Below are 18,144 nucleotides of genomic sequence, written 5' to 3' on the forward strand. Positions count from 1 at the left end.
ATAATTTTTTTTTCATTTTGTTTTTTTTTTTTTTTTTTTTTTTTTTTTTTTTTTTTTTTTTGGGGGGGGGGGGGGGGGGGGGGTAAATTATCCATCCAGCCTTTTGCACAAGGTCCGCCCACTCACATACCAGCCAACGAACTTCCAGCTAAATGATTGACAACCCTGAGCAGCCAGTGGCAGAGAGGTAGGGAGCGTCGACGAGGTGATAAAGCACTATCATACCCGTTTTGTGCATGATGACTGAAAAGCACTGTTTGTTTGCAAGCCTGCTGTGATTTACAACCATTTGCACTGCCCCTCCCTGCATTTGTTTTCTTTCTTGCTGTATTTTTCCCCATTCTCTCTCTCTCTCTCTCTCTCTCTATGGCTGTGTAGAGTGCTGTGTGCACGGAGGACATTTTCCAGCCCACTGTGATGATATTGATTGCAGAGCCTCCCCTGATTGCAGCTCTGAAGTATTGACCAGCCGGCTCTCCTAGAAGCAAACAAACACACATGCAACGTACACGAAGTGTGTGTGTAAGTGATTAAACGCTGTCAAGCCCTACGTCGAAACGCTCCACAAGGAGAGCGTAAAGCCCAGAGCTCCTGCTCTCTAGTGTTCTTTGGGTCCAGTGACAGCCAGTGGGCATGGGTTTCTGCTCTTTTTCTTATTACTCATTGTACTTTTGTAACAATTTGACCCTTTTTCAAAGGACTGCATTCTGTGGAGCCATCAAGAAAGCAGCATCGAGTCAGAAATTCTCATTCTGATGACTCATCTTATCCAGCTCACAGTCTCTCTACAATGAGCCTGATCTAAAAGCACACACTCTACCCTAATGCACCAGCACTGCCATTACCCATAATTCCACAATAGAGCTCTGCTGTTCTCTAATTACACCAACATTTCTGTGCAATGTCCATGGGGGAAAAAACCCCAGCATGTGCTCACACCCGGTCTCCTGCACACAGGTGATTGACATGTGCATTAAGAAAAAAACTCACTATAATTTTAAAGCTTAAAATACACAAATACTTTATTTTAACCATATGTATATGTATATTTAAAGGTGCAGTAGGAGATCTTGGAAAATGCTAACTTTAGCCTGATAGCACTGAAAGCGAAAGTCCCACTCTCCCTGCAATCGCAGTCCAAAGCCACACCCCCTGAACGCATTTACGCTCACAGACCAGAGACAACATTACTACAATAGGCTACACCAGCAGTTCCCAATTCCAGCCCATGTTCCGAAGTAAAGAAAACTTCAACGGATTTCCCCCGCTCAGGAAGTAGGGAGCAATGAACACTGTGTAGGGATCACATCGATCGGAACACAGTTCATGCACGTAGCTCACTTCTAACGAGCTGGCACGAGGACTGGATTAACCGCTGGGCTACATCTTGTGTCATTCACCGGTGAGAAAACTTTAAAAGTACTACAATACCAGGAAGGAAGATCGGGTTGTTGATGTTTGTCTGCCATTCTCGCTCTGTCTGCACAGCGTGTGTGAACGCGCCGATGACGTATCCTGTGCGCGAACCCGGTGCGCAGAGGTATGCTAATACATATGCTGACAGGCAGGTAGGAAAGCATATTAAAACGCTCGGACCGAGCGTTATAAAATGAAGTCATAACATCAAAATTCACTGCATTTACTACATTCCAAGTTTTAATGTGCATTATATTTTTTATAGACTACCTTTCACATAACCACTTTTCACAATCCAATCAATTTCCAATAGACAAATTCAAATTCTATCCTTCATTTTTCCTCACAAAATATCATGTTTACTCTACAATCCATCACATTATGGAACTAAAATGACTTGACTTAAAATGCAAATATATTTGGATGCCTTCTGATGTAAAAGATCTCGCTCAGCCAGGAAGAACGGCAACATCTCTTAAAAATGAAGTATGTCAAGAACTGTCAGACTGATTTTACAGCATGACATGTTATTAAATATGGTGACTGGCATGATTTGTATGCTACAGTGTATAAATCGGTCACATCGTAGAATACAAAGACAGTATTCGCCAAGAATATGTGCGACTGCATGATATAATTCTCACATCTTGCCAGTAATTCTTTAAACTTTCATGCTTAAATGTCAACCTCCCACACACAGTTCTCTAATGGCTGTCGGTGAGAGCGGTTTGAAAGTGCAGACTTAAGATTGTTACAGTGTGTCGATGTCCCCGATCACGAGAGACTGCAGAGCACAAACCACTCCCACTCGCTCCTCTCTATATTCTCCTTCTCCTCTGTTTCACATAACCACTTTTCACAATCCAATCAATTTCCAATAGACAAATTCAAATTCTATCCTTCATTTTTCCTCACAAAATATCATGTTTACTCTACAATCCATCACATTATGGAACTAAAATGACTTGACTTAAAATGCAAATATATTTGGATGCCTTCTGATGTAAAAGATCTCGCTCAGCCAGGAAGAACGGCAACATCTCTTAAAAATGAAGTATGTCAAGAACTGTCAGAGACTGATTTTACAGCATGACATGTTATTAAATATGGTGACTGGCATGATTTGTATGCTACAGTGTATAAATCGGTCACATCGTAGAATACAAAGACAGTATTCGCCAAGAATATGTGCGACTGCATGATATAATTCTCACATCTTGCCAGTAATTCTTTAAAACTTTCATGCTTAAATGTCAACCTCCCACACACAGTTCTCTAATGGCTGTCGGTGAGAGCGGTTTGAAAGTGCAGACTTTAAGATTGTTACAGTGTGTCGATGTCCCCGATCACGAGAGACTGCAGAGCACAAACCACTCCCACTCGCTCCTCTCTATATTCTCCTTCTCCTCTGTAAACCTTTATATACACTAAATCTCTTCCATCCATCCAGCCGTGGTGGGAAAAAGAGAGTAAAAAAAGAGAAAAGGCAAGGTTGAAGCCATAAACCCCTGATATTACGCGTGCTCTGGCTACCACTTGGCATTTAAATGCCATTTGTGGCGGCAAACAGTTCACACTTAATTACAGCGGGCAGGCAGCTGTAGCGGCCAGCCTTTCCACGCTGTAGCAAGCTGGGCCGCCAGCACCAGCCCTTTCAACTTCCCATGTCGCTAAAAGAGAGCTCACCTTTTAAATACTAAATTGGCCCGCTGCTCAGAACATCTCAGCGAGGGTTTCCTGGCTTCTGAGATGTTGGCCAGTGCATCGGTTCTTCAAACACTCCACCATCAGCCTGTCCTGCTGCCCCAGCAGTGCCTATAATCAATTGGCCTTTATACAGCACCATGAGCTCTGCCTTTGCTTTAGTGCGACACACACAGACAGATAGAGGCCTCCCCTGTGCTCTGAACCTGCTTGGATGATGTGCTGCACAGAGATGTTACAAAGGCGTCTCTGCCACTCTGAACCGACCTTGGAAAGGGAAAAGGAAAGGAAAACAGCAATATGTAAAAAATATTTGAAAGCTGTTGCATCAAAACGACAACAGTTTACCACTGTAGGCAACTCAAAAATGTAACTGAATGAATTAATATTAGTCTCAGACGGACACAACGATTGCCTTCAATAAAAGCGATTCATCTCCTTAGTTGCACAATTTTTGTCTATCATTATAAGGAAAAGCAATTTAAATAATATTCAGCAACTGAACTCTGGATGCAATGCAATACATGACATGGCAATACACATTTTTCAGTCCATTTTGCAAAATACATTCTTGAAATATAATATTTGGCAGGGGCAAACTATCAACGTCACTGCCATGGATTTTCTCCATATCAGCAACTAATCCAGGTCTAGTATTGTGCTTGGCATTCCCTAACATGCGACCAACTGTCCTCAACCTGCTGGCTCCCAATATATCAGGACAAGAGGAACAGACAGTTCAAGACCAAAGTGGCAGAAAAAACACTTCACCCATGACAGCCAAACTGAGGACGAATATTCTGTCGAAGCATCACGCGGCTGTGCAGCTAACATATTTCTGAGTGGCACTACGAGAGCATGTGTGTCACACCAGAAAAACACACAGACAGACTGGGGTCTTAATCCGTCTCTTCTATTCACACCATATAACCTTCCAGGCAGGTCTACACACTAAATCAGCCCATTTCATCTTTAGTGATAAGGAAGAGTTTTGTGCATCTCCTCGACAGCATGTATCAGCCTCGGACATGTGTGTCCGGTGCATGGAGGGCATTATAAATGGAGAGCATTGCCTCGTCTTGGAGCATGCCTACAGGCACACATTTATCAGTACCACCAGGCAGCGGCAAAGTCTTTTCAAAGGAAGAAATGGAGAAAGAAAAAAAGAAAACAAACAGTCTCAACATGTAAGTGTGCAGAAAATGATCTGGTGCCCTTTCTCTCTCTCATTACTTTTTCTTACAGCTATAAAGAGCTATTCTGCTACAAATGGCAGAGGCATAACAGCAATCTATAAATGGGATGTTAAGTTCAATAGCCCAAGGTTAGAGGCTGAGAGAGCCAGAGCGCTTCATTGCACTCTGCATTGTTCTTTCCAAAGCGCAGATGAGTCTGGTCTTAGTGCATGGCTGCAGCATCAAGCGCTATTTATGAACTTTGTGCTGGCATGAGCGAGACGGTAAAGAGGAAAACAGAAAAATTGCTAATAAAACATTCTGTTCATGATAGGAATTCATATCTGGCTTCTCCGGTATTTTGCTCCTGCTGGAATCTGCCGCAATTTATTTGTGAATTAATTTTGACAAATAACCAGATTTGGATAATGTGGCCCTTGTGGGTTCAGCTGCGGGACAAAAAGTCAGCAAAGGGGCATGACCTTTGGGAAATGTGCAGTTATAACAACTAAAGCCCACTTGCAATTGTACTACAAGTAAATTTCATCAGCAGCATAGTACACTCATATTGTATGTGACAGATTTTTCTAACCATGCATACTCTATACATTCCGTTGTGTGAGTGGGTTAAAAGATACACAAGTCTGGTTTAAGCAAGTACAATGACACGTTTTATTTGGTTAACTAATGGAGAGAAATAGCACAGACACTGGACAAACATGACGCTTTCTAGTGCACATGTCCCAAGCGCCTGTGTTCAAGCTATCAAATTAAGTATACTGTGTGCATGCAGCTGTATGCATATGCTGTTTTAAGTCAAAGATTACATCAAAATTAAAGCATATTTTAGGCATAACAGGCAAGCATGTTTACATACACTTTAAAGGTTTGATTTCATTCAGACTAAAGCAATAATTCCAGTTAAAAATGTAAGACTTCAGTCAGATTGAAATCTATTTGATTTTTGTGAAGTCAGATTAACAGATTTAGTTAACAGTTAATTGTGTCATAATTACAAATTGTGTCATGTATATTTAGGCAGGCAAAGATATATAGAAAACTATGCAGTAGCTCGATTATATCTGTATAAATGTAGTTAAAGTAAACCACCACACCTAAATACTGTCATCCACTCGTCCTGATGGGGCTCTTCAGCAGCCTCACTCTTTTACAACTCTGAAACGTGCCTGAGACGTATGACAATTAACCTACAGGTAAAATGGCAACATAAAAAGATGCTAAAAATCACCTTTCAAGCATTCACACAAACACTATAAAGCTGAAAACAGGCATCTTTGAAGCTATTGTGATGATGTGAGAGGGGGAATGCATACTAGGCTTGCTGCGGTAGTCAGTGTTACCGGTATTACCGGTGTTCGGCCGTACACGGAATACATTACTTGCCCACTGCGGTACCGCCCCACTGTTGTTTTGCTTTTTTTTATAGAAATAAAACCATTTAGTTCAGTTGGACAACGGAAGCTACAGTTGTAAACGGAAAGCTTCTACTTTGCTCCATAAAGCGCGCACAGCAGAGCCGCAGCAAGAGTCAGATTTCACTGATCACATGAAGTGAGTGAGAGAGGCCCTTTCAGTGCGAGCGTTTCGGGTGTATGAGCGCGAAGGTGTGCATGGCAAAAATGAAACAAATACTGAGGAAACGATGGTGGATGGAGGCTTTGGTTTTCAAGAGAAATGTAAAAGTAAAAGAGCACTTCTTAAACCGGAGAGGGTGAGCATGCTGGTTGTCTTGGCAATAAAACATGCAAGCACAGTCACCAACTGGCAATTTAGTTTTAATTTTCTTTTTGTTTTCATTTTGAAAAGCCTGTTGTCTTTGCCTGATGTTACGCTACAGGTGCTTTTTTTTATTTATTTGATCCCACCGTGTTTGCTAAACTTTCTATAATTTATTAGTAGATATACAATACAGCATGTGGTGTATGCCATGACTTGTGTTATTAATTTTCATTAAGCATAATAAAAAAGCTAGTTCGTCATTGTGGTGTTGTATTGCTGTTGTGCTTTTCATAAAGAATACTACTGAATCCATCTTTCAAACATTCGTTTTAGCCTTGGAAAGCGACAGGTTTAAAGATGTAAACACAACAGACGATCAACTTTTCTTGTAAAACGTGACACCAAGATCGCGAATTTGAAAGTGAAAGCGCCCAACGGTAATACGGTTTTGTGGCAAGCCGATATACTGGAGTGAAGATTTCCTCACCATCACATCCCTAATGCATACATAAAGAAATGGGAATGTGAAGATGGAGGGCAGTGGAATTCTATTGCCTTATATTTCCCATCCTCTCCAGGCCAGAGCACCCTCCCACTCTCCCTCCAGAGCTTTTTTTTCTTCTTCAATGAGAGCTAATTTGCAACATGTGTTCTTTAATGGAGAGAGCCACCCGATGGAAGCATGTGAACTCGATACCACTGTAAATCTTCACTTCCACAGCTTTTTTTATTGGCATGTCACACTTTGGACAAGCTGGAAAATTACACTCGGTGAACTGAGAAGCAGTGCTGAGCCACTCTAGAAAGGCAGGGAAGAAAGGGAGAGGAAAAGAGACAGATGAGAAGGAAGCGGCGTAAGGTGCTGCGAGAGAGAGAGAGAGAGAGAGAGAGAGAGAGAGAGAGAGAGAGAAGATCGCTAGTCGTGTCTGGATGGCAGGATCCAATTACATGGCAGCCAGGCCAAGCACATGTGTTTGGAGAACAGGATTGTTGCAATAAATATTGGTCGTGCAAAGACTGCGTAACGCACTTGGCTAATACACAACATGGAGCAAATTACTTAGAGGCAAATATCAATTACAATATTTTAGTTAACAAGAATAGGAAATCCAACTGGTGAATAAAAATGTGCGTTGTTTGGTTGTGGGGGGGGGGGATAATTTACATTTAATCTATAATGTTTTTGAGGGGGTAAAAAAAACAAATGTGAAAACATCAAGCCCAATTTTCAATTGTAATTAAAATGCTGAGAATTACATCAGTATAACAGTCGTTTTATCACAGTGATTGCGATAGTGTAAACATTCCCTTCGTGTTGGTATCTTTGTCATTTTTTTTCTCTTTGACATCAAAAACGATGAGATAAAAAAGGAAAGGCAGGCTTCTCTAAGATGAAACAGTTGGGTTGAATGCCAGGGCTCAGCGTTCCCAGCTTCAGATGCTAGTGAAGACATCAGAAGAGGGAATTTGCCTATGATGTGCCAAAAAACGGCATTGTGTCTCTGCGGCAGATTCCAGCAATCCAAGATGAGGAAAGCGAAATTAGCATAGCCGTTCCTCTGAGACCCAAATGATTTCTAATGCATAAAAATACTTGACAAATACCCACCCCGCCACCAGCAAAGCAGTGGTAGTCCTGGAAGGGAAAGCCGCGATAATGAAACGTGGTGAGAAAGGCTCTGTTTAATAATTTAGTCTCGCTGTCAAGGATTTGCTATTGATTGTGCTTTCAGGTGTCTTATAAAAATGTTATCTCCAGCCTCGCGGTTCTCCCGGCTCCATCTGGCAATGTAATCACCACCCCATAGTTGACCCCACACACCTCCATTTTGATTTTACCCCTTGTTCTTTGCTCTTCCCCCCCCCGGCCACACAGCTGGTTTCCATAGTAGCGTTTACTGAAAGCACAGAGCTGTTAAAGGTATAAGGGTGAGAGAAAGAGAGGGAGGTGTGATCTAGAAGAGGGGAAAAAAGTTCTTGATCCTTTTCGGGTTGTGTTATTTAAGTTGACTACTCTCTCTTGCTTTATCTTATTTGGCTACTATTAGGAATGCACTGGTAAAGAAAGCACTGGTATTTCAGTCAAATTTGAGGGGGGAAAAAATAAAGAAATTTTTTTTCCCCATCAACGTTACACCAAAATGCCATTTTGCTTTTATACATAAAACATAAATAAAACACTAAATATAAAATACAAAATGAAATAATCCAATTTTTAGATCTGTGCATTTAATGCAGCCTAATAGATCTGTCTTTATAGTACTAATATGAATCAATATTAACAAACAAACAAAAATGTAAATAAAAGAAGTACATTCAATAACAGTTTTTTTCCCCTGTGGCATTGAAATTGGTATCAAGAAAAGTTAAATTTTGCTGGTATTGGCATTAACTAGGGAAATTATTATTGTGACAACCTTTACATATAGATTAGAATTTTGTTGGTTTGCCTAAATGGCTTCATTTTGGAAAAAAGCACCAAAAACAAACAGATACAAATAGATACAGCTCTGCTTCAATTGGTTTTGGAGAGATGCCCATTTGGAAGCAGCGCAGCATGGGCTATGTGTATTTTGCACAGTGCTAAGTACCTAATGTCATTACCACCAGCAGCATTAATGCTTCCTTTAGTGGAATTTCAAGTGTACAGGAGGGAGGGAGAAAAAAGAGCCCTACTTCATTCAAGAACATTAATCAAAACGGCCATTAAGTTGCAGCATTTCACAGCAGATTTACTTACTTACACAGGCCCGACGCTTAAAGGGCTTTACAGTCAGGTTTGCCGAAATAAACAACGTTGATGAATAATTCAAGGAGTGGGGGGCTTGCAACATCAGAACAATGAAAAGCCAATTCACAAAAAACATAATTTGCTTAAAAATATGGCAGGAAATAAAAAAAAGACTATTTGACTACCATTACAGGCCCACCAATTAATTCAAAATGGCCAATATGGAAAACGCATGTTTTAGCATGTTGCTCCTTCTGAATTTAGCATTGTGTGTGATGTCTTCCTGCTTGCTGGACAAAAAGCGCTCCCCCCTCCTACATGGTTCCCTCAGTGCCAACACTCACAGCTAAACCTGTAGGAGCTCTGTATTCCTGCCCTACTCTAAACACGCTACCATGCAGACAAAGTGCAAGCAGGGATATTTCAATCATGCGCTCCCGAGCAGAGGTGCAGCGCCAGCTCTCTAGTAGCCGGCAGAGCCCGCTGCCAGAGGCGCTTTTTCAGAGCCGCACACAATAACGGCATAACAAAAACCTGGGGGCCACTTGTGAGAAACACACCTTTACATATTTATACATGCAAATGCACCGAGCTCATTTTCAGCGGCTGAGCAGGCAGAGGAGTGACGGGCAGGGGGAGGGTTTGAACGCGTCAAGTAATGCTGAGAGAGATAGAAAACGCAAAGCCACCCCTGTCCACACAGCATCTCTTAATGACTGCAGGCTCCCTGATGTAAAGATGGCAGCAGCTGCCGCTCAGCTCAATAAATATTAACAAGAATTGCGACTGATGGTGCTGCTCACTGATCCATAATTGCATTTCAAAATGCTGGAGCTTGTGTGTTGGGGGGGATGAGGAGGGGATCCTGATGGGGGAGTATGTGTGCACGGAAGCAGCTCTAGGACTGATGAGGCAACCTATGCACCTCCCACCTCCAGGCCGGATGAGGATTTCATCAGAGCTGCAGTGGGCATTTAACAGAGACACAGGCCATCATTACACTTTTAAAGAGATAGTTCACTCCAAAATTAAAATCTGGCATCTGTTTACTCACCCTCACATTGTTCTAAGTCTGTGAGAATGTCCCAGTATTTTTTTTTTTGGCCATACAATGAACCCCATTTCTGGACCCCATTGACCTATAATGCATTAAAAAAAAACTTGAAAATGTGTTGCACAGAAATAAATCTCAGAGATTTGGAACAATATGAGGGTAAGTAAATAATGACTTCCATTTTGGGTGAACTATTCATTTAATGTTATTCAGCTTGTTCAACCTATTTCCTATATGCATATTCCTATATTTCTCCAGACTAATCATTAGTCAATGGTGCGTGGGCATCCTTACGGGTTGGAGGAATATGCATGAGGGCATTGAACACATGCATATCTTCATAAACCCACTTTTATGATCATTCATGCGTGTATGCACATATATTTGCATCTTCTTGAAAGCGTTTTAAAGCTTTGAATCATTAGCTTTTGAGGGTGCAGAGATAAGCACAAAAACCATCAGGAGTGAATTACACTGGGAGTTTATTTGCATCCCATGAATGCAGGATCCAGTGCATTAGGGAAGGCTGGCAGTGGGCTTATCAAACACTTCCAACCGCACGCCCTAATCAACAATATCCGCATTGCCAATAATCAATAGTCTGTGTTAATTGCCATTTCACAGCTACAGTGCAGGAGTGTGGGTCAATGCACGGCCAGTTCAGATTGTGGCATCCTTGCCATTCACTGAGCTATTGTTTCAAGTGAATCATTAGGGGTCTATGTATAGCTCTGCTCAACGGGCAAACAGTGTGTGGAATAATGGTGCTGTAGCAGGCTGAATAATGCATTAGTGAATGCTGAAATTAAAGTTAGCTATATTAATAAATGCTGTAGAAGGAAGTAGGTGTAGACGTTAATAAACTTTTCAAAACACAGCAAGCGTACCGCGGGTCATGTGACAAGAATCAACCAATCAGCTTCATCCTTTCCCGTAACAAAATTGAAAGCTAAGCCAAGACGGAGAAACAGCTGATCATAGCTGTACAAGGATAGCCATTTTTTAAAATAAATTTAGTAGCAGAGCTACCTCAAGGGATTTTTAGTGCTGCAAATCCATTTATCCTTTGCTGAAACTCGCGCGTCTTCTTGGAGAGCGAAGGTCATAGTTGCTTAGCAACGGCAGACGCCACGGGAGCGCAAGCATAGAGCGCAGGCTACAGAGTGCTTTGGAAAGAAGGAGAAAGCGGCGCGCCTAGCGTTTTCCACGCGTTTCAGGCGCGACATGCAAATGTGGTTTTGTTTTGAAGGAGAAAAAAAGCATATTGCTGGACTTGGTCGAGACCAACGAGAACATTTGGCGAGTCCAATGACCAAGTCCGAGTGCAAACACCAACGTGTCCGAGACCATAGAAAAATGTCTCGAGACCGGACTCGAGTACTACAGCCCTAGCTGACAGATGAAACTGGAGTTTTCACATTTTCAGATTTGATGGGGAAAATCTGTAAAATGGATTTAAAAATGGTACAATGTGTTAAACAGAGCTGATAGTACTACAATAGCTGAACATAAATCAAATGAGCTAAAAATAAGCATGCAAAGGCGGGTGATGTATGGAATTGTGAAAGATGAGGGTTCTAAAGCTGCAGAATATTGCCAAGACTCAAGAGTTCCCCGAATTTTCGATCTAATACTCACATGGGAAATAGAAAAAACAGCCTCAAGATGTTTGAACAAAAAGCCGGTTAAGTGTTAATAGTTGGGTTTCTATCAAAATGTTTTTTTTTGTTACAGGAATTTAAAATGAATAACAAAACATATTGTGAAACATTGCAGCATTATGCAGAAATATCAGAAACAAACATGCACACAGTCATGCACGTTTGGAACGACATGCAGGTGAGTAAATGACAAGCAAAAATTCTAAAACTGTATTTATGAGAGTCAGATGGAAACCCAGCAAAGAACAACCTTTCTTCCTGCTGTGCATCATTGGAAATCATGAGTTCTTTTTGATAATTGTATTGTACATCACACCTAATTAAATGTCCATAAGCACCAATACAGCAAGAAGAGCAGGGCATTTCTGCCTGCGGCCGAGCCCCCAGAGGCAAGCAGCAATCACTCTATTAGAGGCAGCGCTGTGCTGCAGCTGAGCTGGCCAATATCAGCAAATTAGTTTAGCCACGGGGATGGGGGAAGGGTGCCACGGCAACACACACCGACAACAATGTCAGTCATCGGGCATATGCAGCCAGCCCAAATTAACAGGAGGAACAAGTGAGGGAGGCAGGCAGAGACAAAGAGGGTAGAGCTAGAGACTGTGATTGACTCGAGGATAAAGGCTTCTGCTGTTTATGATCGATTCGGTGCTGAATTGTCTTTGTGTCCGAGCAACCCCAGAGAGATCTTTCTCTTCCCGTCTCACCTCTTCTCCTCAAAGCCAACGTCTCAAGGCTCTGTTTCCAGCCAATAGAGTGTCAACAGGACTCATTGCATAGCTGTTTTTCCTATTAGCAACAGATACTTAACTGAATGTGTCACCCTCGTCACATTAATACAGCGTATGTCTTATGCACAGCACTAATGGGCTGAGGTCGTAAAATAAATACACAGGCTGTCCACGTCCTTGAAATCAGTATGCACTGCTGGCTTTTAAACACACAAAATGGTGCTGGGCTAACAGCGGCCCATTATCACACCTGAGCTGAAGCAAAGTCCTGTATTGTAGGAGATACAAGCACAGTTCCTCTCTACTTGAGAGAAAGACATAAATCTTCAAAACTATGTAGGACTGCGTTTGAACATTTTAAAAGAGCAATAAAATCTGACACTGGTATCATAAATTTTGCAGTTTAAGCTAAAAAAAACACTAAAAACACAATTATTCTGGTCTAGCTATAACAGTGACCACACTCTTTTTCAGCAGTGTTAGATCTGGAAGTATTATCCCCATTCATTTTCTCTATATAGATCTCAAAAAGACTCTTCAATAATGTAAATTTTAAAGCATAAACCAAACCAACCAGCTCTGAAATAAATCATAACATTACACATTGATTTGAAGGTATAAGAAACCCTGGGGAAAAAAACTACGATCTGATGAAGCTTTTCATAAAAACTATAGTACAATATAAAACAAATCAAATTATAATTAAGTCTTAGTATTAAAAAAAATACAAAAAAAAATTCAAAAACGTATTTGTGATTTCAAAGCTGAATTTACTTTGCTCCACTTCTACTACTTTACTTTAGCCTTTACTACAGTCTTAAGTGTCACATGATCCTTCAGAAATCATTTTAATATGCTCATTTGCTGTGCAATAAACAGTATCATCAACGCTGAAAAGAATTGTCCTTCTTAATGCTTTTGTGGAAACTGATATTTTCTTTGATGAACAAAGTTTAATAAAACAGCCTTTTTGACAAATCTTTGTAGCAACAACTGTTGCAATAAACAAATGCCGCATATGTGTGTGTAAACAAGCAAACAAGTGGGCAATGCTCTTTAAATTGAAAGGCGGGGCTTATGTGCGTAAGAGTTGGAGAGACAGAGAGAAGACACACATATAGCAGCAACTCACTATATTCCCCACCCCTTTCTTCCTCTGTTAATTCTTTTTTAATCTGTCTTTATCACAGAAATATTTACACAAGCTGAGGATAGCTCAGTTAGCTGTGCCTTAATCACAATTTGTGTATGAAATAGGGATGACTGTGCGCTCACAAACAAGGGTGGAGGCACCTGTCTTTGGACACCTTTAAGCTCGTTTAGGCAGGAGGCTCATTCAGAATATGAATATAACTACTGAGGGGGAAAACGAAAAGGTTGAGTGAAAAGCGGTCTAATTTGGACTGAGTGAAGGGCGGAAACATCTCTGTGACAGTGTGAAGATCTGTGAATGTGTATGCATCAACATACAAGCCATACACATCGGCCAACCGCACACACAAAAAGATCTCATCGCTCAAAGTGGGCAGAGGAATTGATTGCAGCATGCAGGTTTTCTCCGTGGTGCTAACTGGATTCCCAGGTCATTAGATAAAGTACACAGGGTGACATTGTACAACCCTTAAGACTAGAGGAGAACCATATTAATGAGGTTATTTTGTCAGAAGCGAGGCAATTTCCTCAACTCACAGCAGAAGACGGTCGCTGAGAGAGAGGCTTACGTGACGCTGCATGAAACAGAAGCTCTCAAAAGCATGCTAGCAAAAATACGGCTGAAACCTGTCCTCCTGAGAGCCATGATCGTTACGCATGTAATGAATTCACTTTATTATGTAGAACCACTCTGTAAATCCACTAAAGCTGGAACCTTTCCGATATCCTCATTTACTGTTATGGCCCACTATCCCGTTCTGCCCTGCTCAATACCAGTGAATGAATCATGCCAGTGTTAAAAGCTAAGAAAGGGTGAGAATGCATAAGAAGGGACATAAATGGAGGGGGGGGTTCAGGGCAATTGACCTCAAGGTTTTTCCAGCACATTTCAGTGGACAGATGCTCACTTCCCAATTAAAAGGAGAGGGCTGACAGCCGGCGTTTAGAGGTGAGCATCTGAGCTGTAGCAGCACGTCCATTACACTTGTTTCAAATTAGCTGAACAATGCCACAGCTATGAAACACTCGTATTCCACATGTTAGAAAAAAAGCAGTGCACTCAGGAATGGCCAATTGACATTTTTAAAACTAATTGATTTCCGTTGCCTAAACAACAAATTGACTCAACCGGTCTCAAAAAATAAATAAATTAATAATCATATACACAATTACACACACATTATATATATATATATATATAAAGAAATATATATATATATATATATACACATATATACACACACACACACACACACACACACACATACAAATATACACATTTTAATATTTTTTTACATTTAGTTTTTATATGTTTTAGCAAATTGTTTATAGAATATAAAATTATATTTAATATTTAAATACATATTTGTATATACTTTTTATTTAATTTAGATTTAATTATCTATCCCTATATCTAATCATATAATCATCACACACACATATATTATATATATATTTAATAAAACATCTTAAAATACTAGTTGACCTCACTAATCGACTTGCCAACAATAAGAGACAGGGGTAGCTGCAGGTCGGAGTCATGGGTGTGGCAAAAAGTGGCATGCCGACAGGTGAATGCTACAACAGAAACTAACGCCTAACCAATTAGAAAGACCTTTATCCACGCCCCCTAACTTTTGGCACGCCCTAATCTTTAGCCACGCCCACTGCTCTAGCCTGCAGTTATTCCTACTTGAACAATTTGACAACTGACAGCTGACTAGTTGTCCATCATGACCCATGCCTAAAAATTACATGGCAAACCTCTATCCAATCCACTTCACGGCCAACAACATGGATGAGCATTGACTAATTACATGGATTAAGGTGGTACAAGATAGAAAGGAGGGCCAATGAAGCCTTGTCTTCTCCTCTGACATTTACAGCCATCAGACAAAGACCCCTAGATCTGCACTTAATCAAGATGAAGATAATCACGAAACATACTATTTGCTATTCTTGGCAAGAGCAAGATTCTGCTGCCCTCGGCACAATCCGATTACAGGCTGCTTGGATGCCCGGGCTCTGCCCCCCCCCCCCCCCCCCCCCCCAGCTCCTGTGGCTGTCATAAGCCAGTCTGCCCTGTGTCCACCCCCCTCCCATCAGCACCTTAGCTGTTCAGTACCATTAACAAAGCCTCATGGGTCTTCCTCCACACACTCCACGGGGGGGCTGAAGGACCTCTCGGATAATTGTCTCCTGCTGAGGGGAAGTAGACATCAGAAAAGCCATAATGTGCTTATTTGCTTGTGACATAACGTTATCTCAACATAGCAACCATCGAATGTGGCACCTATGGAGGAAAAAAAACGCAGCTGTCTCCTGGCTGCTGGAGGAAATAAATCGGGAAAATATATATTGGCTTAATAAAGCAGATTGAATCTGAGGTAGTTTTGCTCTCTGATCAATGTGTCCTTTGAAGATTCAACCTTTTTAAGTAGCCGATTAATAATCTATATAAAAAGTGTCGGCGAGGAGCAGATCAAGTGGCGAGAACTACGATCCGCAACAAGAGTTTTTCTTTCCCTTTCTCTCACTTTGTTTTAATTGATCAATTAACGGCATGTAAAACCAAGCTGGCGCTACAACGTAAACATGTGTGAGCTAGACGAGGCTTTGTAGAGAATATCTGGTGCTCCGGTTCACACAAGCTAATTAAACTTGTAAATCTCAGTGTGTTGCAGGCTGATTTTCCTACAAGAGTAAAAAAAAACAGGCATTAAAAGTAGAAAAAGCCAACTGTCAGCACATTTCATTTCCAGAAAACACCCATAAGCCTGGTTAAACAAGTGTACAGGAAAATCTGAAGGTATGAAACTTAATTTCCAACACTGTAGCAACATTGCTCCTGGACATCAACTACAACCAGCTATTTCACGGCAAACCTGTACTGAAATCAAGGCAATTACCCACATCAAACCCGTGTGTTTGATCCTGCTTTTGACGTATAGAAAAAGATAACAAATGAAACACAATGGCAACACAGTTACATAAGGGCTGGCGGAGAGGGAGCCTTGATTGGGACAGATGAGTGGAAGGAAAAAGCCAAGTCAACTCACCAGCTTGAAGTCCTGAATGCTACAGATGAAGTAGGGTGTGTTCGGCCGTCGGCTCTCTATGTACACACAATCTGTGAAGAAGACAAACAAGAACATTATCTTAATTTTTCAAACCTGCACAAAATCTGTTTCCCTATGTAAAACACAACTGGAATGTGAGTAATAGGATTAAAGGGCTTTTGGACGCAGGACAGTGCGCCCTTTCCAGAACAAAAATCAAGGGGAGTCTGAGAAAGAAGGTCGGTATTGTTCCAACACAATTATGTGATGGCAGGGGTTTGTGTAGGAAAGAAAACACACTAAACGAACACAGGAGACATTGCGAAGCTGATATGGTGCAAAACGTAAAAATAATTTGTAACATTTCCTCCTCTGAAGTGAAGTTGAGCAGAGGGGCTCTGTGTTTAAATTAAATGTGACTGGTGGTATGGGCAGGTCACGAACCTTCATCATCTTAACAAAAACATTCACACTGCACAGCCCCAACAAGAGAAAGCAGCTTTAGCTAAGTAGATGCACATACACATACACATACTTCCTTCCTCTGCGGTCAATCTGCCAAACATTTGAAGAGTGCGGGGGATGAAAAGATCACCCTCTTGTTCCAACCGCTTCTCCGCAGAGAGACAATCTGAGGCGCTCTTGAAATGGAAAATACTTCAGTGCCGTGCTGTACCAACATCAAAATGATTGAGTTATGTGGAGGGAAAAAACAATGTATTTTTGAAAGAAAGGGAGTGTTTAGAGCCATTTGCTAGATAAGAATCTTATTTACACAGAAGAATGAGCATCCAGTTTGAAGACAAGCATTCTTTGATAGTTCAAATGTGTTGAGAACACAAAGAGGGCTGTGCTCGGCTGCTTGGATCACCCTCTGTCAGACTCCAAGGTGCCAGCCACCGCTCCATTCAAAACACTCATTACATTACACTGCTATTTCACACTACAAATCCATTTTACACCAGCATCCAAGCCGGCATTTGTGTTACCAAGACCTGTGCCGTTCAGCTTGAGATGAGGTGATGGGGTTGCTGTGGTTTCACGTCAACATGAATTCAAAACCGACCGTATTTACTTTAAAAGACATTCATAGTGCCAAATTCATCTGTTCACATTATTCTACAGTTAAAAAAAAATAAATAAATAAAAGCAGAGAGCTGTATATCTCATTTCTGTTCACTTCAGCGTTCTTTAGAGCATTTGCAGTACATTCGTAAGAGAGATGCAAGTACAGTTATGTACTGAAGCTTTGGCAACAATAACAAAACAGTTCAAAAACACAAATATAAAATTGAAGAGAGCAATGCTATGCATTTTGCCACCTTCTCCTGTGCCATCGTTACTAAGTAACGGGGTAAACAGCTGCTGGCTTGATGACGCAAATGACCCACGGTTCGGACTCAAATAATATAATGTGAACACAGTCCAGTGGGGGCAGGGGGAGGGGGGAGCAATCGAACTGTGAAAGCACCCTAGGAAATTTAAAAGCACAGATCAAACATCAGCTTTTAGTAGGGCTGAACAATTTTGGAAAATAATCTAATTGCGAATTTTTTTACCAATATTGCGATTTAATATGCAAATTTTTTTTTAAAGCTCTTTATGTTCTGTATTATTCAACAAAGACAAGCTATAAATCATTGTATAGTATGACCAACACACTATTAGACAGATTAAACATAAATGTTCTTTTCTGTAGGCAAGGCCTATATGTTATGATG

The 18,144-nt window shown here is 41.1% G+C and overlaps 1 protein-coding gene across 6 annotated transcripts in view; it reads right to left on the bottom strand.

Moving 5' to 3' along the window:
- The window catches only part of LOC107593365 (arginine-glutamic acid dipeptide repeats protein-like), a 190,076-nt gene that overhangs the window by 64,408 nt on the left and 107,524 nt on the right, over window positions 1-18,144 (bottom strand). For all 6 annotated transcript variants that reach the window (XM_016283048.1, XM_016283049.1, XM_016283053.1 and 3 more), the window contains exon 3: window positions 16,424-16,494. In XM_016283048.1, coding sequence (XP_016138534.1) covers window positions 16,424-16,494 — 71 coding nt within the window. The remainder of the gene's footprint in view (window positions 1-16,423; window positions 16,495-18,144) is intronic.

This window comes from Sinocyclocheilus grahami, unplaced genomic scaffold (assembly GCF_001515645.1).
Source record: "Sinocyclocheilus grahami isolate Dianchi unplaced genomic scaffold, SAMN03320097.WGS_v1.1 scaffold170.1, whole genome shotgun sequence".
In the NCBI taxonomy this organism is placed as follows: Eukaryota; Metazoa; Chordata; class Actinopteri; order Cypriniformes; family Cyprinidae; genus Sinocyclocheilus; species Sinocyclocheilus grahami.